Source organism: Chaetomium tenue, assembly GCF_020726465.1.
Source record: "Chaetomium tenue strain MPI-SDFR-AT-0079 chromosome Unknown F5144scaffold_3, whole genome shotgun sequence".
In the NCBI taxonomy this organism is placed as follows: Eukaryota; Fungi; Ascomycota; class Sordariomycetes; order Sordariales; family Chaetomiaceae; genus Chaetomium; species Chaetomium tenue.
The window spans coordinates 2,984,926-3,002,685 of NW_027117331.1; the positions used below are offsets into that span (position 1 = coordinate 2,984,926).

Here is a 17,760-nt window from a genome sequence, read left to right on the forward strand (position 1 = left end):
TGCCGGGAAATTGACTTTTGGCTTAATCTTGCCTTCTCAACGGTGCGTGGTTCCTACTTGGGTTCCAGTTCCAGATCTCAAACGGCAAAGCTTCAGGTACACAGTATCGCCCCGCAACGGATCAACGGGCAAGCCCCACTCTCCCATTTCTGAAACGCCTACGGCACCCGCACTCTGATCCGCAAGTCGTCATGCACGAAAGATGTCCAGGTATAGATCACTTGTGCGCAGGGTATGTTTCTGCCGCGAGACCTAACGACGGTATTAAGAATATTTTGATAAGGCTGAAGAACAAACAACTAGGCTTAACAAGCAGCATCGAAAATAAATATTTCGGCATGGGTAACTCGAGATGATTGAAGGTAAATCGTAGCAGTCTCATGGAACCTGTGTTTGTGATGGTGACAAGGTTGAGTATGCATCTAAGGGAACAGTTGATACATTGGCCATAGAACTCATTTATCGAGGCCACAGACAAGTGCCACAAACGGGGCGGTATCGTCGATCCGGGCCCGTCGCGTCTGGCCTGACCGCGCCGCGCCTTGAACTGGGCTTGGCAGGCGTCAAACCAACGCGATCTATCAGTCGCTGCATCATTGTTCAAGATTCTCCCCACCAGAAATTTATCTCGGAACAATTTCGCAACCTGTTGTCGTCGCCCATTATCGCAGTATTCTTCGAGTGACACGGGATCTGCCATGAAGTATTTTTCTCTTTGGCGAATTCCTGCCAACTCCTGAGCCCCGAATCCCCCGTCAAACGAACCACTACCCCCTAGGTAGCATTCGTCGCATTCCCGCATCACCAGTTCAACACGACGCGCAAAACAACGAATTAAAGATGCCGCCAGCCCACAAGCGCTCCTTGCAGGAGCTCAGCTCTGCCAATGTGCAGGACCCGGAACAGCCATCCGTGTTGCATCGCATCAGGAACATGTGGCAGTTCGCCAACCTTTTCCAGTTCATCCAGCTCTTCGGCCAAGCCCTCAAACTCGATGACAGTCTCGACATTGAGGTACGTCGCCTACTTCCCTGATTCTTTTGTTGCCACTATAGCCATGAAAATAGTGAATTTACTAACAGGCTACATGCGCTAGGATCTGGAAGCCGAATGCCTCAAACCCGGCGCCGGGGCGCTCCAAGATATCGGCCTTCGTCTTCTCAAGTTCCTCTCCTCGCACCGCGGCCTGACGTACGTACCGCCTACCCGCCGATGCCACCGTTGCCCATTGTACTAAGCGGTTTTTTTGCAATGCAGTCACGAGTTGTTCGATGAGTATACAAGAAGGCAATTTCTTAGCAAAGCCCCGGAGAAAAACCCATTTGGCTCTGCGGAGTTGCCGACCAAGTTTGCTCACTTCGATGTGTTCACCAAGGTATGCTGCGCCCACTACGAAACCCCTCCCTCCCTTCACGACTTTTGAACTAAGGAGGTGCCGCACATAGATTCGAGTACTGCAGCAGATGACGCAGCTGGTCATGGTAAACCCGGAGCGGCTACGAGAGAAAACCGAAGAGCAAAAGGACACCGACCAAACAAATTGGGCATGTCACCAAAGTCACTTGACTATGTTGAAGCGCGGGCCCTATACTAACTTTTCTGCAGCGAATCGAGCCCTACGGCTGGGATCGTCACGATCGCACGTACTTCGTCCTCGACGACAACCGCTTATATCGCCAGACTGATGCCTCGCCACCTCCCCCGAAACCTAAGAGCAACACGAAAAAAGCCAGGGCTGCACAACGGTCGAGCAAAAGACGGCGTGTTTCGTCTGGGGCGGCAAGTGACGCTGATGATGCGCATGATGAGGCTTCCGACGCCGCCGAGCAGGTTGGGCCGGTAGATGACGGTCTCGGGGGTATGAAATGGGAATGTATCGCTGTCACTCTTGATGAAGTCCGCGCATTTCTATCAACGATTCAGAAATCCAAGGATCCCAACGAGAAGACTCTGCGAGACCAGATTCAAGATCACTTACTACCCATCCTCGAGAAGCAGGAGGAATCCAGGAAAAGGAAACAGCTTCAGCGGGAAAAGGAGCTTCTCAACTTAGAAAAGATGGCCTATGCAAAAAGGTCAAGCCGGATTGCCGGGAAAATGGAACAACAGAAGATGGAAGAGCGAAGTCGTGAAGAGGAGCGGAAGAAAATAATCGAAGAGCGTTCCGCGAAGAAGGAAGAGCAGCAACGGCTAAAAATGGAGCGCGAGAGGGATAACCGGCTGATGTCGAGGGAACAACGACTCAAGGAACGGGAGGATCGCCGTCGGCTCCACGAGGAGGAGCTTGCTCAACTGTCTGAAGACAGCAAAGAGGCCACCAATGCCGCCGCCCGCATGTCAGAGCGACGACGATTGGCGGAGATCGAGAGGAACAAGAAGGCTCTACGGGAGCTCGAAGAGGAAGAGGATGATTGGATTTTCGATTGCGTCTGCGGGGTATACGGCCAGATTGACGACGGGACACACAGCGTGGCATGCGAGAAGTGCAACACCTGGCAACACAGTAAATGCCTGGGCATCGACGAACAGGAAGCTGATCAGGAGGATTTCCACTTCATCTGCAGCTCCTGCCGCCGACGAGAGAACACAGCAGATGATCCACGCTCCAAGGTGATCAAGCTCAAGGTCAATCGTCATGAGGAGCCGGGATCTTCCACCGGCGAACACCCAGTCGAGGAAAGTACAGGGCCATCTCAACAGCCCCCAGCGCAACTAGTCGTTGAGCTTCAGTCACGGCCATTAGCAAAATCGCCCAGAGGCCCCGAGCCATTGCCGTTGCCGTTGCCGTTGGCTGCACCAGCGCTTCAAGCAACACAGCCTCCCATCTCGGATTTGCCTGAGCAGAGAGTAAACAGCAATCCGGCAACCGATACCGCATCTGGCCCTGATCAAATTCAGCGATCACCGGTCAGTCAGGGGAACAACCCCTTCTCGTCACCGCATCCGAGTCTTTTGCCACCAGGCCGACAGCCGGTCAAATTCGATGCTCCCAATCTACCTCCCGGCGAAGCCGCAACCCTCCCAGCTAACGATGACGACACGAAGACGGGATCGGTTGCTAAAATGGTTGTGTTGGATAGCGTTCTTTCAGCGCTGGCCGGAAGCGGGAGTGGCGGCGCCTCGCCATCAAAGCAACCAAATCGTCCCCCTTCCCCGCCAACAAAGACATCCGTGCCTACTCCAGCGGCCTCGAACGTGCTAGCTTCCTCATTTTCTACGGAGAATACTAGCAGCATGACATCTGCATCGTCGATAAGTTTGCCACACCTCACCCCGGCTCAGACCCGTGATGCCAGATCCGATCATGCCGTGTCCGGCTCCTCGCCACTGCCGCCTTTTAGCGGCGGCTTGTCTCCTACGAAGCACTCACCCCCCGCACCCAAACGCCAACAGCACGTCAACGGAGGGGCTGGCGGCGCGGCGAGTCACCCCCCTTCAGCCGTGTTCCCGCCTGTGGCGGCCCTCTCCCCCTCCCCTCGACAACAGGTATTGACGCCTCCGGTTAAGCCTGCGGAGCCGGTCAGAGTTCCACCCCTGCAACCGCCGCAAGGCGCACAGACGACCAAGCTTGTCCCATCCAATTCCCCGCGACCAGATACCCATTCAAGCTGATCGCATCGGTGGTAGCCCGGATGGTGGTTAGTCAAGCGAACTGGGATTGAGGCCCTTGACTTTAGAAAGGTTAGGGTATTGGTAGGCAGGCATGTACATGTAACTCTTGTATTATACGGAAACAGGGGTTTGTTTTGGTTTTGGAGCACAACTTGCTTTGCGGGCGCGACGTGGGCGGATGGGGTAATCATAGCATGCATATCATAGACGAGTAGAACGCGCTGCTAAATTGATACGGGGAGCGATTCAACGTCACCAGACAAGCTCACTGGAGTGCATGCATCCAACTGCAGCCGCCCATCCACAGGCATCTAGCGGTGTATCCATCAAAATCGCCGTTCGATGTGTCCGAAAGCCCATCTCGCCCCTGCCGGAAGCCCGCAACGAACCTAACAGCCAACGGATCCGTTGTGTCCAAGCCAGAGATGCGGTCCTCCACGAGCAAACCACACCGAATCTGCAAGGAGGATCTAATCACCAACACCGCAACGGCACAGCCATTTACCAACGACAGGTGTTTCCAGAAGTTGCATCTGGCCATCTGCAGATTACGTGGCGGCGTTCGTCCACAAGCGAACGAAGGGAGCTGGGACGAGGCGTTTGGGGAGCGTCTCGAACAGAAAATGACGGGTGAGATGTCACCGCTAGTCGCATCCGCACTCCAGGGACCGACAGGCACATGAACAGTTGGCCTGGGCTTTTTGAGACAGGAGATCGGACTCAGCACATGGCCCGGCACGCAGCGGGAGATGCGAAACAGAAACATTGGGGTGCCGGCGGAATGGACTGGAGAGATTATTATTGGGCTAGCAAGCCGGGAAGTCGCAGATTCCAGATAGGCAAGGCAGGTAGACCGCCAGGTGCGCAACACCGCCATCTCCCTAGGTAAACAACGGCCAGGACTGGTCGCCGTCGGGTAGGTGAAATGAGCGCGCGCGATACCCGGTCACCTCCCCAACGACTCCTTCTTTGGGCCCGGTTGTTGCTTGTCAGCACAGCCGTCCCTTTTTTTAAACCGTGGAAGAAACCCGCGATCCTTTTGTTGTTTTGAATTCCTCTTTCTGTAGCAAACATGCCCAAAGCAGCAAGCCTGGCCCAGAGCACGCCACTCAGCCGCAAGGGAGAAAATAGAAGCTCAAGGGTATTGTGGCCCAGATCTGGTACCCCCGACCCTGGATTCTCAGATGCGCAGCTGCAAAGAGCTACGAGCAAAGAGCTACGAGCAATCGGACCCATTGGCCTCCCCATGTCTTTCTGTGCGACTGATGTTCAAACACTGGCAGGCTAATGCAGCTACCCGTTGGGGCTTGCATGGTAGACGGCCAACAAGACGCGTGCCACAACGAACCATGCATGCACGCTACAGCCTAGGCAAGGATAACATAGGGCGCAGTAAGAAGAGCAACCGGACGTTCAGAACCCCCACAGGCAAACCTGCCTCTGCAGCAGTCGGGTCCTGTTCCCATCCCTCCCACATGTGCGAGTTGCCTCCCAGTCACGGGTGCAGGGCGGGCAGGACGGGCAGGACGGGAAGGCTTTCAGAAGGGGCGACGGTCAAAGACCCGTTGGAGTTGCTGGTCAAAGAAAGATGGAAGCCGCTTCGGTAGGTGCCGGGGTTTTAGCGATAGCGAAGAGCAAGAAAACCGTTTCCGGATGTACCCGCCCAACATTCCAGTGAGCCTCGGGTACCTCGCACAATCAGCCTTGCATTGCTCTCGTGGCCTTGTGTGACCCGGAGAGAAACTCAACGAGTCCTCGTTGCTGATCGGGAAGGGGTTGGTTCGGTTCTCCGCGTGAACATGTGGAGCACTAACCTGATAGAGTGTGGCACACGGGGGTGCTGTAGGTGCCAAATTTGGGGGGGGGGCTGTTGCAGAAGGGGCTCAACTGGCTGCTGGGTCGGGGTTAAGCATTTCTTTCGGCCCAGGATACGGCTTGCTGCCTCCGGCGCCGTAGGGCCCACGCAACAGCTTCGGGTCTCCTAAGCCGACCGAACACGGACGGATTGCCAACAAGCGGTACAGGGTGGGTTCTCCGGGACCGCCATCCAGACTCTGGCTTTGCACTGCTGACCCGGTTGGCTTCCGAATGCGTCAACCCACTGGGGCTGCACACCAGATCGCAACAGCTTTGCCCAGCGGCGGGACTGTAATAAAGAGAATACAAATACAAGGCCGGCCCCCTTTCCCTTTTTTCCCCGGGGCCTCTTGAACCTTTGCCTGAGACAAAGCCCATCTGCCACGTTCATTGAGGCGGCAAAGAAGAGAAGCCATCAACCGTCTGCCAATCTAGCGTCCCATACCCTGTCGCCGAAGGGCACATGACAAAGAAAAGAAGCTGCGCGGTCGCCTCTGGAAAGGCAACGCCGATTTCGTGGAAGACTAGCCTGCATAGCAAAGTCCACGAAAGAGATAACCTAAGGAAAACACACCGCTCGCTGGTCGGAGTGAGGTTGAAGATATCTTATCCAGAAGACGTGGTCTGCATTGCCAAGGCTCGACGTACCTGCTGGAGTCTTAAGGATTGATTCCTTGAAAAGGGTCGGTACCATCACCCATCACAGTTTGTACACCCTTCGCCAGCCCGAGCCCTCCTAACACCGCTAGGTGCACAGTCCTCAGCCAGCGATACCCATCCACTCGTCCACTCGAAGCACTGCTGCAAGAGCTGGTCTCGCCAATCCTTACCCGATTGTTTCCGCCAGCCTCAGCTTCCACTCGACAAGCCGGTTCGCGATTCAACACCATTGTATCCAACGCATGCCATTTCTGCTGTAAGCAGCGCATTGCCTGCTCCAAACGCCAAAGATCGAAACAGACACCCCGCCAGCGTCACCTAGCGCCGAACCTAGAAAGCACTCGAGGAGCAAGCTCCCAATCCAAAAGTCGCCACTCCCCATTCGCGGAACTTGGAATCATCGACTTTGCGTCCTTTGCGACTTCGCCCAGACCGTTTCGAGAACCAAACTAGCAAATCCGCCATGGACCGGCACACGCCGCCGTCCCCGGCACCAACCAGAGCAGACCCGCTCCCCTCAGGGTTCAACGAGCTGCTCCAACATAATGCGTCGTATCCCCACGAGGCCATTTCCGGCGACCCCATCCAGGCGCATTCGCAGCCAGGTTCGAGGTACGGCACACCCGGGCCACAAGCGCGTCACCCACACGGGATTGACACGGCGATGTATCAACAACGCGGGGCTGTTGGCGAACTGGTAAGACAAAATGCACCGCGGATTGTACAAGTTCACGAGGCTGACGCAGTCGTAGCAGGTATATCACCAGCAGGCGATGTACTCGCAAGATAATAGCTCCTATGGGCCGATTCCCGAGGTGAGTGACCAGACTACTGGCCGGATATGCAACAGAGTGTGCTAACATGCTTTGTCCTTCCCAGCCGTACAGCACTCCAGCAACGTCACCGCCAACGCCGTCGCGGGGGTCGGACGTCATTTCCACTCGAAGCAGCGCCCGCGGAGATGGTGGCTCAAGGGCCCTAGGCCCCCGAAGCACGCGGATTGAGAAGTCGACACCGAAGAAGAAGAAGGACCGGGTCAAGGCACCAAAGAACATGCCGGTGATCGACAGGCCCATGAGCGAGCTGACCAGAGGTTCCTCGATCGCGGTTGCCGACATCGAGACGTATGTGCATCGGTCATCCGAGGTGCGGCGGCAGGAGATCGAGACAGGCAAGAACCCCGGCCGGATTAAGAGGCCGATGAATGCCTTCATGCTGTACCGGAAGGCGTACCAACAACGAGCCAAGGAGTGGGCATCCCAGCACAACCACCAGATCGTGTCCCGGGTGTGCGGCATGAGTTGGCCCCTTGAACCGGAGCACGTCCGGCTGCAGTTCAAGGCGTGGGCCGACACCGAGCGCGACAACCACCAGAAGGCACATCCCAACTACAAGTTCACGCCGGCGAAGCCACAGAAACCGTCCAAGTACGAGGGCGGTTATGACGAGCGCAGCGACGGGTCAGACTTGGAGGACTATAACTGGGTTGGCAGAGGTGGTTCTCGGATTCGGTCGGCGACACACACGCCCGGCGCCGATAGCGATTACATACCGAGCCGCTCAGTGTATGTCGCAACCCATCCGCACCCGAACCAGCTCTCGGGGCTGCACCCCATGGGCATGATGCACCAGACCCGGTCGACCGGCCTCGACTACCACCCGGGGAAGCCATTGCCAGGTCCATATGAGTACCGTGATTTCCAGGCGCAGTACTTTGAGCCGCACATGCGGAACCAGCATCAGAGGCACTTGCACCATGGCGCCGACGACGTCGTTATGCACAGCACACCCTCGCCTAGCTCGGTATTCCAGCAGTCGCACTACGACCTCAACCAGCAATACCACCAAAAGGTTGAGCAACAGCAGATCCAGCACCAGTCGCAGTCTCATCAACGCCAGCAGCACCCGCCCCATGGCCATCAATTCGAACATCGGATAGACCCATCGCTGGTTCCGCAAGACGACAACCTGTTCGACCCAGGCAGTTTCAACAGCGTCCCCAGCATGTTCGACGGCAGCCTTAGTGCGACGCAGCAAACTTGGCACGCGTCGCAGTCGGGGGCGGCTGGGGAGGGCGAAAGCCAGTTCTCGAACGCCCTCATGGGCCTCGATGAGCCCCTCTCCCTCGAGCAGCAGGCCCAATATATGGGAGGCGAGTGGCAGGTCGAGCCCCTTACGGAGACTGCACACTTCGACACGAACTGGGTGGACCCGAAGACAGAGCCCTGAGGGTTGTCTTGTCTGAGAAAAGAAGGAAGGGAAGCAATGAGAGAATAAACCAGCCGAGAAGCGGTCGAATTATGGAATGAAAGCGATAAAAAGAGAAAATAGTACGGGCTCAAACAATATTGTAAATGTCTCACCTCGAGGGTCCATGGCCGGGAGCGTTGGCGTTGGGATGAATGGGACCTGGAGTTTGGGAGATCCGGCCGGTTTCTGGACAAGAGCATCCAATCTTTTGGGGGTGAGGGGAGAGAAAGGGCGTTTGGATTTTGGGATAAAACACACGGAAACTTAGCTTCGCATCCATATCAGATGATATTAACCTCTTGCTTTCCTCCGACCTTACGCCTTGCGTGTCACCGCTGTCTTGTTGCACTCAATTGCTCCTGGCCTTGAGGTCATCAGACAAAGCCATTGTGCAATGGAGCCAACCATGGAAGCCAATGCAACGAAAATCCCCTACCGCATGTTTGCAAGCGGCCTTTGGTCATGAACAACTCGAAGGCTGGTAAGGGATGTTTCGTTCACCAACTTTGGGTGCCGCGCAAAAAGGATAGAGAAAGGGGAGAATACGTCGAGAGAAACTTGGTGTTGACGGTGACAAGAATGAGATCGCTCGCTGCAAGGACGCTACCAGGCTAAAGAGCCACTAGCTACCTGGGTACCTGCTGAGGGGATGGGTAAGATCCGTAGCGCTTACACGGATATTTTAAGGAGGCTAGGTAATTTGGCTGCGGTTTAGCGGGACGAAACCTATACGGTAAGCGAGGTATACGATGGTTATATGCATAACCACCAAATGTCGACCAGTTCCACAACACCCCCCAAGCTCCCCGATTCAGCGTCATCAAGAGCTTCGACGCATCTCAACCATAAGCACAAAGGCCATCCGACGCAGCAATGACACTGCTTTCGAAAACCATCACGGCCTTCGGCAGCCTTCTTCTGGCTCACGCGTAGGATTTCCCGATCCCCGTTCAAACACATTTCTCTAACCCACCTCCAGCTGCTACTCGGCGCGAGAACACACCGCACTCCAGTCACTCCGAACTGCTACTGCCGCTACGTTAACTTCGTCCACGACAGTGGCTACCTCACTCCCGGTAGACATCATAATCGAAACGATCATCTCAACTTTCATCATCCTTCTTGGGCTTGTTCTGGGAACGCGCCCGCTGCGGCCGCTTGAATGGCGCGTCTGGGCCGGGAAAATCGAACGGGAAGGCGAGGAGGGCTTTACCGACAACGCTGGTGCGGTAGACAAGGACTATATGGGAAATCCATTTAGTGTTTTTGAGTCGCGGCCAAACTTCGTGGATATCCGGAAGCAGCGCAAAGAGTTTGCCGCGTGGGTTCAAAATGGCGGTGGTCAGCAAGGGCAGTGATACCCCAGATTACGGAATTTAATATTTGTTCTTTCTTCACCCCTCCATGGAATTATGCGGCTCCCATCACGAACTTGACGTTTCCAATCTCCTAAATTGGTTGAGCTCTTGTCGCCACAGCTGGCTTCTACGCATTGGGAAGTTGCCCCATATTCCCAAGCCGATCGTGCCTGCCGAATTTGCTTCCAAATTTCTCGTCTCATTTTGCCCACCAGAGCAGAGATCGGAGCCAATGCATCGGCAAATCAACTTGTGAAGTCCTCAGAATCCGAAACCTTCCATGGGATATCTATCTGACCCGGTTGCTCCTTCGGGTTTCCACGATACTGCCGTTATCCGAGCCTCTAGCATACGCAACGCTTGGTTTTCGCAGCTTGATTACTGTCAGTTAAAAGCCTAGACTAGCCTGACGAGTTGCCGACAGACATGCCGGCCACCGGCAGTGCTCGCAGCGTCTACTCGACCGCTTCCCATCTACTCTCTCCCCGGAGTCTTGACTCCTCCTCCTCATCCCCCGCTCAATCGCGCTCACAGTCTGTCTCGTCATCCCGCGTGGGCACACCGCTGCCGCCTTTGAACCGACCACCTACGTCTCTTTACCCGAATTCTCGCCACTCGGAACATGCTCTCCATGGTCTACCAACAGCTTCCCGCTATCCGTCAAATCGCCGCAAGAGATCCGGTTCAAAAAAGGGGGTGGCCCGTAACCGCGCCTTTTCCAACCGCTCGAGTTCTCCTGCAAATGCTCTGGCGCGCTCAAAAGACGGATATGGAGATTCAAGCTTTGCTTCTACCCCTTCTGATCTCTCGCGGACCCCATATATATCATTGTCGCCCGAAACCCGGGGCGACGGGATCTGGGGTGGATCTCGGCAGTCCCTTCCGGAAACAAGATCTCGATATAATCAGGGAGACCCATCCCGCCTTCCACGCCTGGCCACACCAGGCGCGACGATGGTTCCAGAGATGCACTCCGGCACGGCGACTTATGAACGGCACAACAGCGAGTACGACCAAGACACATTGAGTGAAGTCATCATGGCCATTGACGTGGATAAAGACGGGAAGGTTGGTTGTGCTTACTATATCGCCATGGATGAAGCATTGATGCTCGAAGAGGACATTTCAATGGGAGGGGTTGAAGCTGTCGACACGCTTCTGCTTCAAGTTCAACCGACTTCGATCATCATACCGAACAGAGCACCCGGTGATTTGATTGAACTGCTTGAGAGGGATGCGCACCGCTTTGATGACAACGAGAGTTCATGCAGCGGACAAGGGGCATACGTTCTGCGACACATTGTCTCCGCCCACTTCGACTATGAGGCTGGAAAGGAAGCGTTGGCGAAAGTCGATCAGGCGCCGTCAAAACCTGACCCAATCAACGTCCTAGTGTTGGGTGAGGAGCCCGTGCAGTCCATTGGCTCTTCCGTTCATAACAAGCTCATGCGCCTTGCCGAGAAGATTAATCTCGAGAGCTGCCTGTCAATCGGGTGTGCGGGGGCAGTCCTAATCGATCTTGAACGGCGAAGGACGACCGAGAACTCATCTTTCGAAGAAGAAGAAAGCAGGACGTTCCAGTTCTTGGTGAAATCTATCGAGATGAACACATCTACAGATACGATGCTCGTGAGCGGAGACTCGTTGATATCCCTCCAAATCCTGCAATCAGAACTGCATCCTAACCCACAGACACGTTCCTCAAACAGTTCCGAGCCTAAAGCCAAGGAAGCCCTCTCCATCACTGGGCTTCTTCAAGCCTTGGCCTCTAGCGCGCAGGGCAAAAAGAGGCTCCGGCAAATACTGCTTCGACCAAGCACTGATATCGAGCTGATCCAGGAACGACAGAGGAGTATTGAGACTCTTTTGCACGCCGAGAACGGGGAGGTTGCGAGGAACATGCGACGGCTGCTCAGGAAACTGAAAAACACCAAAACGTTGCTTCTCCATGTTAGGAAGGGCGTGGATCGGATACGGGGCCAGCTGTCCATTCGTGTTGGAGACTGGAAGGCTTTGCTGAGATTCGCCATGGTCTCCGCCCAGTTGAAACGGTCAATTCACACATTGAAGGGGGCTTCGGGTATCGACGTATTCGACAGGGTACGTGTTCTTTCTATGTGCTCTATTTAGCCACCAAGCTTGTTAACCCATACAGATACGCGCCGAAGTCGACGTGAATCGCTTCCTGCATGTCGGTGATATTATCATCCGAACCATCGACTTCCAGCTTTCCAAGGAGAGTGGCCACACGGAAATTCTTCCAGGGGCAAGCGATTACCTAGATGGACTTAGGCGAGAGTTTGCAGATGTCTGCCATATCCTCCCTGAACTGAAGCGGTCTGTGGTGGAAGAGGTTCCGGCGGAAGCCGGCCAATTCATACTCCATTGCACAATCATGCCGCAGTTGGGGTTCCTAATCGCGGTCAGGCTTGACCCCGGCACCGGAGAAGGGGTATACCATGGCCAAGATCATCCCGAGGGTGAATGGTTGATGTGTTTTGTAAGTGGCGATATGGGATACTACAAGAATCAGCTCATGCTAGATCTCGACTCCCAGTATGGAGATCTGCCTTCTCGCATTGCGGGTACGTTTGAGCCACAGCCTGGGAAATGTTTTGCAACTAACATTACTCCTAGATGAGGAGATTGAGGTAATGATGGCGCTCTCCGCGGCTGTTTTAGAACATGAAGAGGCGATTCTTAGTGCGTCTGAACTTTTCGGAGAGCTAGACAGCATGCTTGCGCTCGCTTTAGCCGCAGAAAAGTACAACTGGGCACCTCCGGCAATGACGCCCTTGAACGTGATCAACATTGTGGAGGGACGCCACCCACTCCAGGAGCTACTTGTACCATCATACATTCCCAACGACACTACAATGGCCGGAGGTGACGGCACAGGCTGCTCGGAAGAAGTCAGGGGGCCAGCCCCGTCTATGCTCATACTGACCGGGCCAAATAATTCAGGCAAGAGCGTCTATATGAGACAAGTTGCACTTATCGTCTACCTCGCACATACTGGTAGCTACGTTCCGGCCACTCGTGCAACAATCGGGGTGACCGACCGGATTCTCACTCGCATTGCCACGAGAGAGACGGTCGTCAATGATGAGAGCGCCTTCTTAGTAGACCTGAAGCAAGCAGCGTTTTCAATGAACTTTGCAACACGCCGGAGTTTGCTTCTGATTGACGAATTCGGCAAAGGCACAACAGCGGAGAGCGGATCAGCTCTCTTTACAGCCTACCTCACATACCTTCTGGATCTGGGTGTAGAGCGTCCCAAGGTGATCGGCGGAACCCATTTCCACGAGGTTTTCGAAAATGGCCTGCTTCGACCCGGAAAGGATGTCGCCTTTGCCCATATGGATGTTCACCTCGACCCAGAAGCCGAGGACCCGGAGGAACAAATCACTTTCCTCTATCGCCTGCTGCCCGGGCGGGGCACGTCAAGCCTGGGCGTATTATGCGCGGCAACAAATGATGTCCCCAGCGCCGTCATCAGCAGGGCCAAAGCTGTTGTGGCCCTGCAGGACAGAAATGAGAGCTTGGTGGAGGCCTGCTCTAGCTTGCCTGAAGAGGATAAACAACGGCTGGAAGAAGCTGAACTCATTGCAAGGAGATTCTTGGAGTTACAGGTACCGAATTCGGGCCGTGGGCAAGGGAATGTGGCAATGGTTCGGGAAATGTTGCAAGCGATGCTAACGCCAGAAGGGGTAGAAACGCCGCGTTCATGATGGCTTCTAGAGTCGCTGATAAGAAACATACACAATATTGACCAAGGGCAGAGTTGCTTTGATATGTCGTTGCTGTGTCGGAAACGGCGGCCGTTCATGATCCACCGCCTTCTCTCCCTACTAGTAACTAAACATTCTTTATTCGCCGGTGATCACCGACTGGGGGTATCAGAACGAGAAACAAGAAAAACAGAGCATATTCGTACATGGCCGTGGCTTCCCTCTGAAGCCGCGGGACAACCCACAACCTCCTCCTCATCACACTGCATTGTACACATCCATCATTACCCCATTAAGCCCCTGACAAGGATGTCCTTCCTCTCACCAATGCCATCACTCCAAGGTTAGGAGAGCAACAACCACGGGCAGCCCGAGCAACGCAAGGAACGGCTGAATGGCTGATCCGGCGGAGTCGCCGGTACTGCCGAACGGATCACCACCACCACCACCACCACCACCAGAGTCAGAGTCAGAGTCGTCAGACGCGGGTGACTCGGATGGTGTGGCGGAGCTCTGGCTGGCAGGATTCGGCACCGCGGCCGGTGTCACGGTGGTGGTGGTTGGCTTCGGCTCTCCAGCTTGCCTGTCCACAGTCGAGGTGCTTGCAGGGCTGTCGTCCTCCTCCTCCGTCGTCGTTGAGGACGGCGGCACCTCTGCGGTAGTGGGGTCGGGCTTCTTGGTCGGCTTGGGCGTGGGCGTCACCTCGACGGGCGGGCTCTTGACTGTTGTGGAGGCGGGCAGCTTGCCGATGTAGCTGGTCGCCAGGCTTGCGGCGGCCCTGAGCTTGGAGCGGGGGATGTCGCGGCCGCTGTCCTCGCAGCCTTCCTCGATCGGGTCCAGGAAGGCGTCGTCGAAGTTGCGGAGATCGTCCTTGCAGTTGAAGAACAGGCATGAGATGACCGAGTCGAGCAGGATCTCCCGGGCTTCCTTGCACATGCACCGCGCGCTGTCTGAGGCACAGCCGGATGAAGTGACACAGTTGTCGGCGCATAGCGAGAAATCGAACCGAGCCTGGGCCTGGGAGAAGAGGAGGGCTGCGCCGACGAGGGCGAGCCGGATGTAGCTGGCGAGAACCATGGTTGTGGATGCGAGGTCGCTGGTGGTGAGAGTGTTGACCAGCCGGCGCTCAGGTGTTGTTAGGAAACACCCGGTGATGAACGATCTCGTGGGGATGACGACGGTGAGGGAGGGACGGGATGGAAGGGGGGAACGCGAGGCACAGCATGATCGGGGAACATTGCAAAAATAGGCCGCAGCCGTCTCCTTTCATCTTCTCGCGTTTCCCAAGTCACAACCTCGCGTGGTGCCGATGTTGCCGTTGATCATCGACTAACCCTTGTCATTGGGGAAAAGTCTCCAATGCTGCGAGACTGAAACACCACGGACAGGGGTCGAGGCACAGCTGCCAGGTCCTTAATCAATTTGCGAGCCTTGGCCAATGGACAGCCGGGGAAGTATCTTGTCCAAAGAGTGGTCTGAGGCGTAGAAAGGGCGGCCTCAATGGGAGCTTCGACTATTTGTTAGGAATCAAGTCGTAGGTCTATGGATGGTATCCCTTACGTATGTATTGCCCATCTCTGAGGTTCGTTTTCTGGATGGATGTTTGTATGAACACAGCACGGTCTTTCAAACAGCGAAAGCTTAAATCGACTCCCTGCTTGGCGAGAATAGCTCTGAGCATAAGTCGCTTTTTCCTCACGAAGTAGACTCTTAGAAATAATTACACTCATGCACTATAATATTTTCCTTCTGCTTGCCCACAGTTCTTCGCTAAAGGGACCCCTCCAATCTACGAAGCAGCTGTCTTCAACCATTGCCAAAGAAGCTTGACCCTGTCTTCTGGCACCCTGGCACAGCAACTCATGTCGATCCATTACAAGCCCCACCGTGGGGTAAGTTACGGAGCGATAAGCCCGACATGCCCACGATAAGGACCAAATTTCCAAGTGGGTGGATTTGACATTGAGACTGGCGGGACAGTCGCATACTAAACCAGTTGTCTCAATCTCGAACCGAGTCGGCCCCAACAAGATGGCACCGACAAAACCCAAAAAGAAATCGGCCAAAGACAAGGCGAGGGATCGAGCCCGAGCCAAAGCAGCCGCAACACAACCCGCAAATGTTAATACAAGAGAGCTCCTCAACCAAGCAACCACCTCTCTCGAAGAAGGCGACCCCGAAACCGCAGCAAGGATAGCGCTAGTCGCTTACGAGCACATCGGAGAAAATGGGAGGCAAGCCGGCGCGGCCCTGTCACTTCTTGGTCAGATTCATGTCGAACTGGGCGAGGTTGACACCGCGCGCGCATTCTTCGCTGCCGCCGTCAAAGTCGACGAGGACGGCTCCCTTCCGGAAGACATTGGCGGCGGGCCCGAGAAGTTCCTTTGGCTAGCGCAGCTCAGCGATGACGGCGGCCAAGACAGTGTCTCGTGGTTTGAGCGCGGGGCTGCCGCCTTGCGCTCCCAGATCCAGACGCTCACCGAGTCGCTCGAATCGCGGCCCTTGACGCGCGACGCACAGGAAGCGGTCATAGCGGAGAAGCGGAAACGGCTTGCCGAGACACTCTGCGCCGTGGTGGAAGTCTACATGACGGATCTCAGCTGGGAGGAGGACGCCGAGCAGAGGTGCGAGACCCTCATCACCGAGGCGACCATGCTCGCCCCCGAATCGGCCGAGACCTGGCAGACCGTCGCCAATGTTCGCATCTCACAGACGAGGGTGGAGGAGGCACAAGAGGCTCTGAAGCGGGGGTTGGGGCTGTGGAGCGATCTTGCGCCCGAGGACCCTGCCGTACCACCCTTCCCCTCACGAGTCAGTCTTGTCAGGCTCTTGATCGAAGTCGATATGGAGAAGGAAGCAATAGAAGTCACCGAGCGTCTGATAGCCGAAGACGACCGGAGCGTGGAGGTGCTCTATCTTGGGGGGTACGCAAAGTATATCTCGGGCGAGAAACTAATGGCCCAGGGGCAGTCTTCAGACGCTGAGGCCGGGAAAGCCTTTTGGCGGTCATCAAGGAAATGGCTTACGCAGTGCCTAAAAGTCTTCAAACAGGAGGAGTATGAAGACGAGAGACTAGGAGAGCACGCCCAAGATCTGCTCAATTCTATCAAGAAGGAACTCGGCGAAGTGGCCGAAGATGGCGAGGATGGCGATGCATGGGAGGATACTGACGATGAGGAGTGGGAGGGTTTGGATGACGACGAGGATACAGAAATGAAATGATGCGTTCCTGTTCCCTTCTTGCATGTCGAGGGTCTAGTTGATGGGAAACGGTTATATGTCCGCCGAATCTGCGGTGTGTCCAGGCGTTCGGATGGAAAATTATTGTTGGTGTCTTCAATCATAAGCAGCGGGCGTCAAAATACGTTCGCTGGTCGTCACATATTGCATACCTAGAACCTGTCGTTGGTGGTGAACCTACCCTATACCCCCTTTCCCGGCCAGCCTTCTAAATACGGAAAACAAACTTAATTGTCACCAACTTTGAGTTTCTGTACATCTTCCGTCGGCACACCATCCTCGTCGTTTTCTTCCTGGCCAGCTGTGGCAAGGCCCCGCTCCCACAGTTGCTTCCCTGTGAGCTTCACCGGCTCCTTTATCCTAGCTTTCTTCAGTTCTGCCAACCTTTCTTCCTCCTCTCGAATCCGGTTCTCCTCCATTTCCTTCAGAAAGCCCTCCCTCCAACTTAGGAACGTTTCGCGATTGACTGGAGTGCCATGGAACTTCTTGTTTTCCTCCCGTTCAGCCGCTAGGGCAGCTTCTTCTTGCACCTTCGCGGCGGCTGCTTTACGCTCCTCCACCAACTGCTCGGCAGCTTCCTTCACAGCCGAAACCAAGGTAAATACCATGGCCATACCCAGGTTCTCCTCGATGACCTCTTCCAGCCCCCGTAGCAACTGATCTTTGTCCTCGGCGATGTTTATGTATTCATGGGGAATTGAGTTTTGAGGCGCGGCCAGCTCCAATAGAGGCGCTTTATCTGGGTAGTCTTCCGGATAGCGCACTGTGAGTAGGATGACTGGTGGTTCGGATTCATCGTCGAGGAGATCAAGAGTGATTGATATCCGGTACTCGGTCTCTGATATATCTGCAACCAAAAAGTTGGTCAGCCCCTCATTACCACCAATTGTCTTGCGAACTGTCGGTCATACCTGTGATTTCGTCTGGGAAAATGGAGTCTAGGACTTCCCGTTCCTCGGTCTGCTCCTCGCGCCCCATCGTAAGGTTGTTGGGAAATAGAAGTACGCGCTATCAAGCCTGAACTAACTTGCAGTTCTCGAGGAAGCTTTACA

The 17,760-nt window shown here is 55.2% G+C and overlaps 8 protein-coding genes across 8 annotated transcripts; 5 read left to right on the forward strand and 3 right to left on the reverse strand.

The window, feature by feature from the left end:
- The first annotated feature begins 464 nt into the window (after window positions 1-464).
- Window positions 465-3,868, forward strand: F5144DRAFT_568485 (uncharacterized protein). The gene is made up of 5 exons (XM_066788649.1): window positions 465-1,014; window positions 1,097-1,191; window positions 1,258-1,375; window positions 1,446-1,544; window positions 1,606-3,868. The coding sequence occupies exons 1-5, from the start codon at window positions 841-843 to the stop codon at window positions 3,610-3,612; spliced, it is 2,493 nt and encodes an 830-aa protein (XP_066645015.1). The 5' UTR covers window positions 465-840; the 3' UTR covers window positions 3,613-3,868.
- Window positions 3,745-4,642, reverse strand: F5144DRAFT_192102 (uncharacterized protein). Its single transcript, XM_066782825.1, has one exon. It carries the CDS (start codon window positions 4,487-4,489, stop codon window positions 3,878-3,880), a length of 612 nt encoding a protein of 203 aa, XP_066645016.1. The 5' UTR covers window positions 4,490-4,642; the 3' UTR covers window positions 3,745-3,877.
- Window positions 4,643-6,592: 1,950 nt separating this feature from the next.
- Window positions 6,593-8,358, forward strand: F5144DRAFT_487469 (uncharacterized protein; the record flags this gene model as incomplete). The annotated part of the gene is made up of 3 exons (XM_066785612.1): window positions 6,593-6,741; window positions 6,923-6,944; window positions 7,009-8,358. The coding sequence occupies 3 exons, from the start codon at window positions 6,593-6,595 to the stop codon at window positions 8,356-8,358; spliced, it is 1,521 nt and encodes a 506-aa protein (XP_066645017.1).
- Window positions 8,359-9,099: 741 nt separating this feature from the next.
- Window positions 9,100-9,826, forward strand: F5144DRAFT_568490 (magnesium transporter). The gene is made up of 2 exons (XM_066788650.1): window positions 9,100-9,308; window positions 9,359-9,826. The coding sequence occupies exons 1-2, from the start codon at window positions 9,253-9,255 to the stop codon at window positions 9,735-9,737; spliced, it is 435 nt and encodes a 144-aa protein (XP_066645018.1). The 5' UTR covers window positions 9,100-9,252; the 3' UTR covers window positions 9,738-9,826.
- A 949-nt stretch (window positions 9,827-10,775) lies between these two features.
- Window positions 10,776-13,468, forward strand: F5144DRAFT_485563 (muts domain V-domain-containing protein; the record flags this gene model as incomplete). The annotated part of the gene is made up of 3 exons (XM_066785509.1): window positions 10,776-11,837; window positions 11,893-12,322; window positions 12,375-13,468. 3 exons carry the CDS (start codon window positions 10,776-10,778, stop codon window positions 13,466-13,468), a joined length of 2,586 nt encoding a protein of 861 aa, XP_066645019.1.
- Window positions 13,469-13,513: 45 nt separating this feature from the next.
- F5144DRAFT_192183 (uncharacterized protein) lies at window positions 13,514-15,022 on the reverse strand. The gene has a single exon (XM_066782827.1). It carries the CDS (start codon window positions 14,543-14,545, stop codon window positions 13,802-13,804), a length of 744 nt encoding a protein of 247 aa, XP_066645020.1. The 5' UTR covers window positions 14,546-15,022; the 3' UTR covers window positions 13,514-13,801.
- A 6-nt stretch (window positions 15,023-15,028) lies between these two features.
- Window positions 15,029-17,135, forward strand: F5144DRAFT_568514 (uncharacterized protein). Its single transcript, XM_066788651.1, has one exon. The coding sequence runs from the start codon at window positions 15,500-15,502 to the stop codon at window positions 16,688-16,690; it is 1,191 nt and encodes a 396-aa protein (XP_066645021.1). The 5' UTR covers window positions 15,029-15,499; the 3' UTR covers window positions 16,691-17,135.
- Window positions 16,813-17,758, reverse strand: F5144DRAFT_192176 (RWD domain-containing protein). The gene is made up of 2 exons (XM_066782826.1): window positions 17,620-17,758; window positions 16,813-17,555 (listed from the first exon to the last, which is right to left on the reverse strand). The coding sequence occupies exons 1-2, from the start codon at window positions 17,684-17,686 to the stop codon at window positions 16,936-16,938; spliced, it is 687 nt and encodes a 228-aa protein (XP_066645022.1). The 5' UTR covers window positions 17,687-17,758; the 3' UTR covers window positions 16,813-16,935.
- Window positions 17,759-17,760: the final 2 nt, after the last annotated feature.

Bases quoted from the DNA above. Each gene is read 5' to 3' on its own strand.
- F5144DRAFT_568485 (XM_066788649.1), top strand. From the start codon at position 841: ATGCCGCCAGCCCACAAGCGCTCCTTGCAGGAGCTCAGCTCTGCCAAT. The intron at 1,015-1,096 runs GTACGTCGCCTA...TACATGCGCTAG, and splicing joins ATGACAGTCTCGACATTGAG to GATCTGGAAGCCGAATGCCT. The intron at 1,192-1,257 runs GTACGTACCGCC...TTTGCAATGCAG, and splicing joins TCCTCGCACCGCGGCCTGAC to TCACGAGTTGTTCGATGAGT.
- F5144DRAFT_192102 (XM_066782825.1), bottom strand. From the start codon at position 4,489: ATGGCGGTGTTGCGCACCTGGCGGTCTACCTGCCTTGCCTATCTGGAA.
- F5144DRAFT_568490 (XM_066788650.1), top strand. From the start codon at position 9,253: ATGACACTGCTTTCGAAAACCATCACGGCCTTCGGCAGCCTTCTTCTG. The intron at 9,309-9,358 runs GTAGGATTTCCC...ACCCACCTCCAG, and splicing joins AGCCTTCTTCTGGCTCACGC to CTGCTACTCGGCGCGAGAAC.
- F5144DRAFT_192183 (XM_066782827.1), bottom strand. From the start codon at position 14,545: ATGGTTCTCGCCAGCTACATCCGGCTCGCCCTCGTCGGCGCAGCCCTC.
- F5144DRAFT_568514 (XM_066788651.1), top strand. From the start codon at position 15,500: ATGGCACCGACAAAACCCAAAAAGAAATCGGCCAAAGACAAGGCGAGG.
- F5144DRAFT_192176 (XM_066782826.1), bottom strand. From the start codon at position 17,686: ATGGGGCGCGAGGAGCAGACCGAGGAACGGGAAGTCCTAGACTCCATT. The intron at 17,556-17,619 runs GTATGACCGACA...TTTTGGTTGCAG, and splicing joins TTTCCCAGACGAAATCACAG to ATATATCAGAGACCGAGTAC.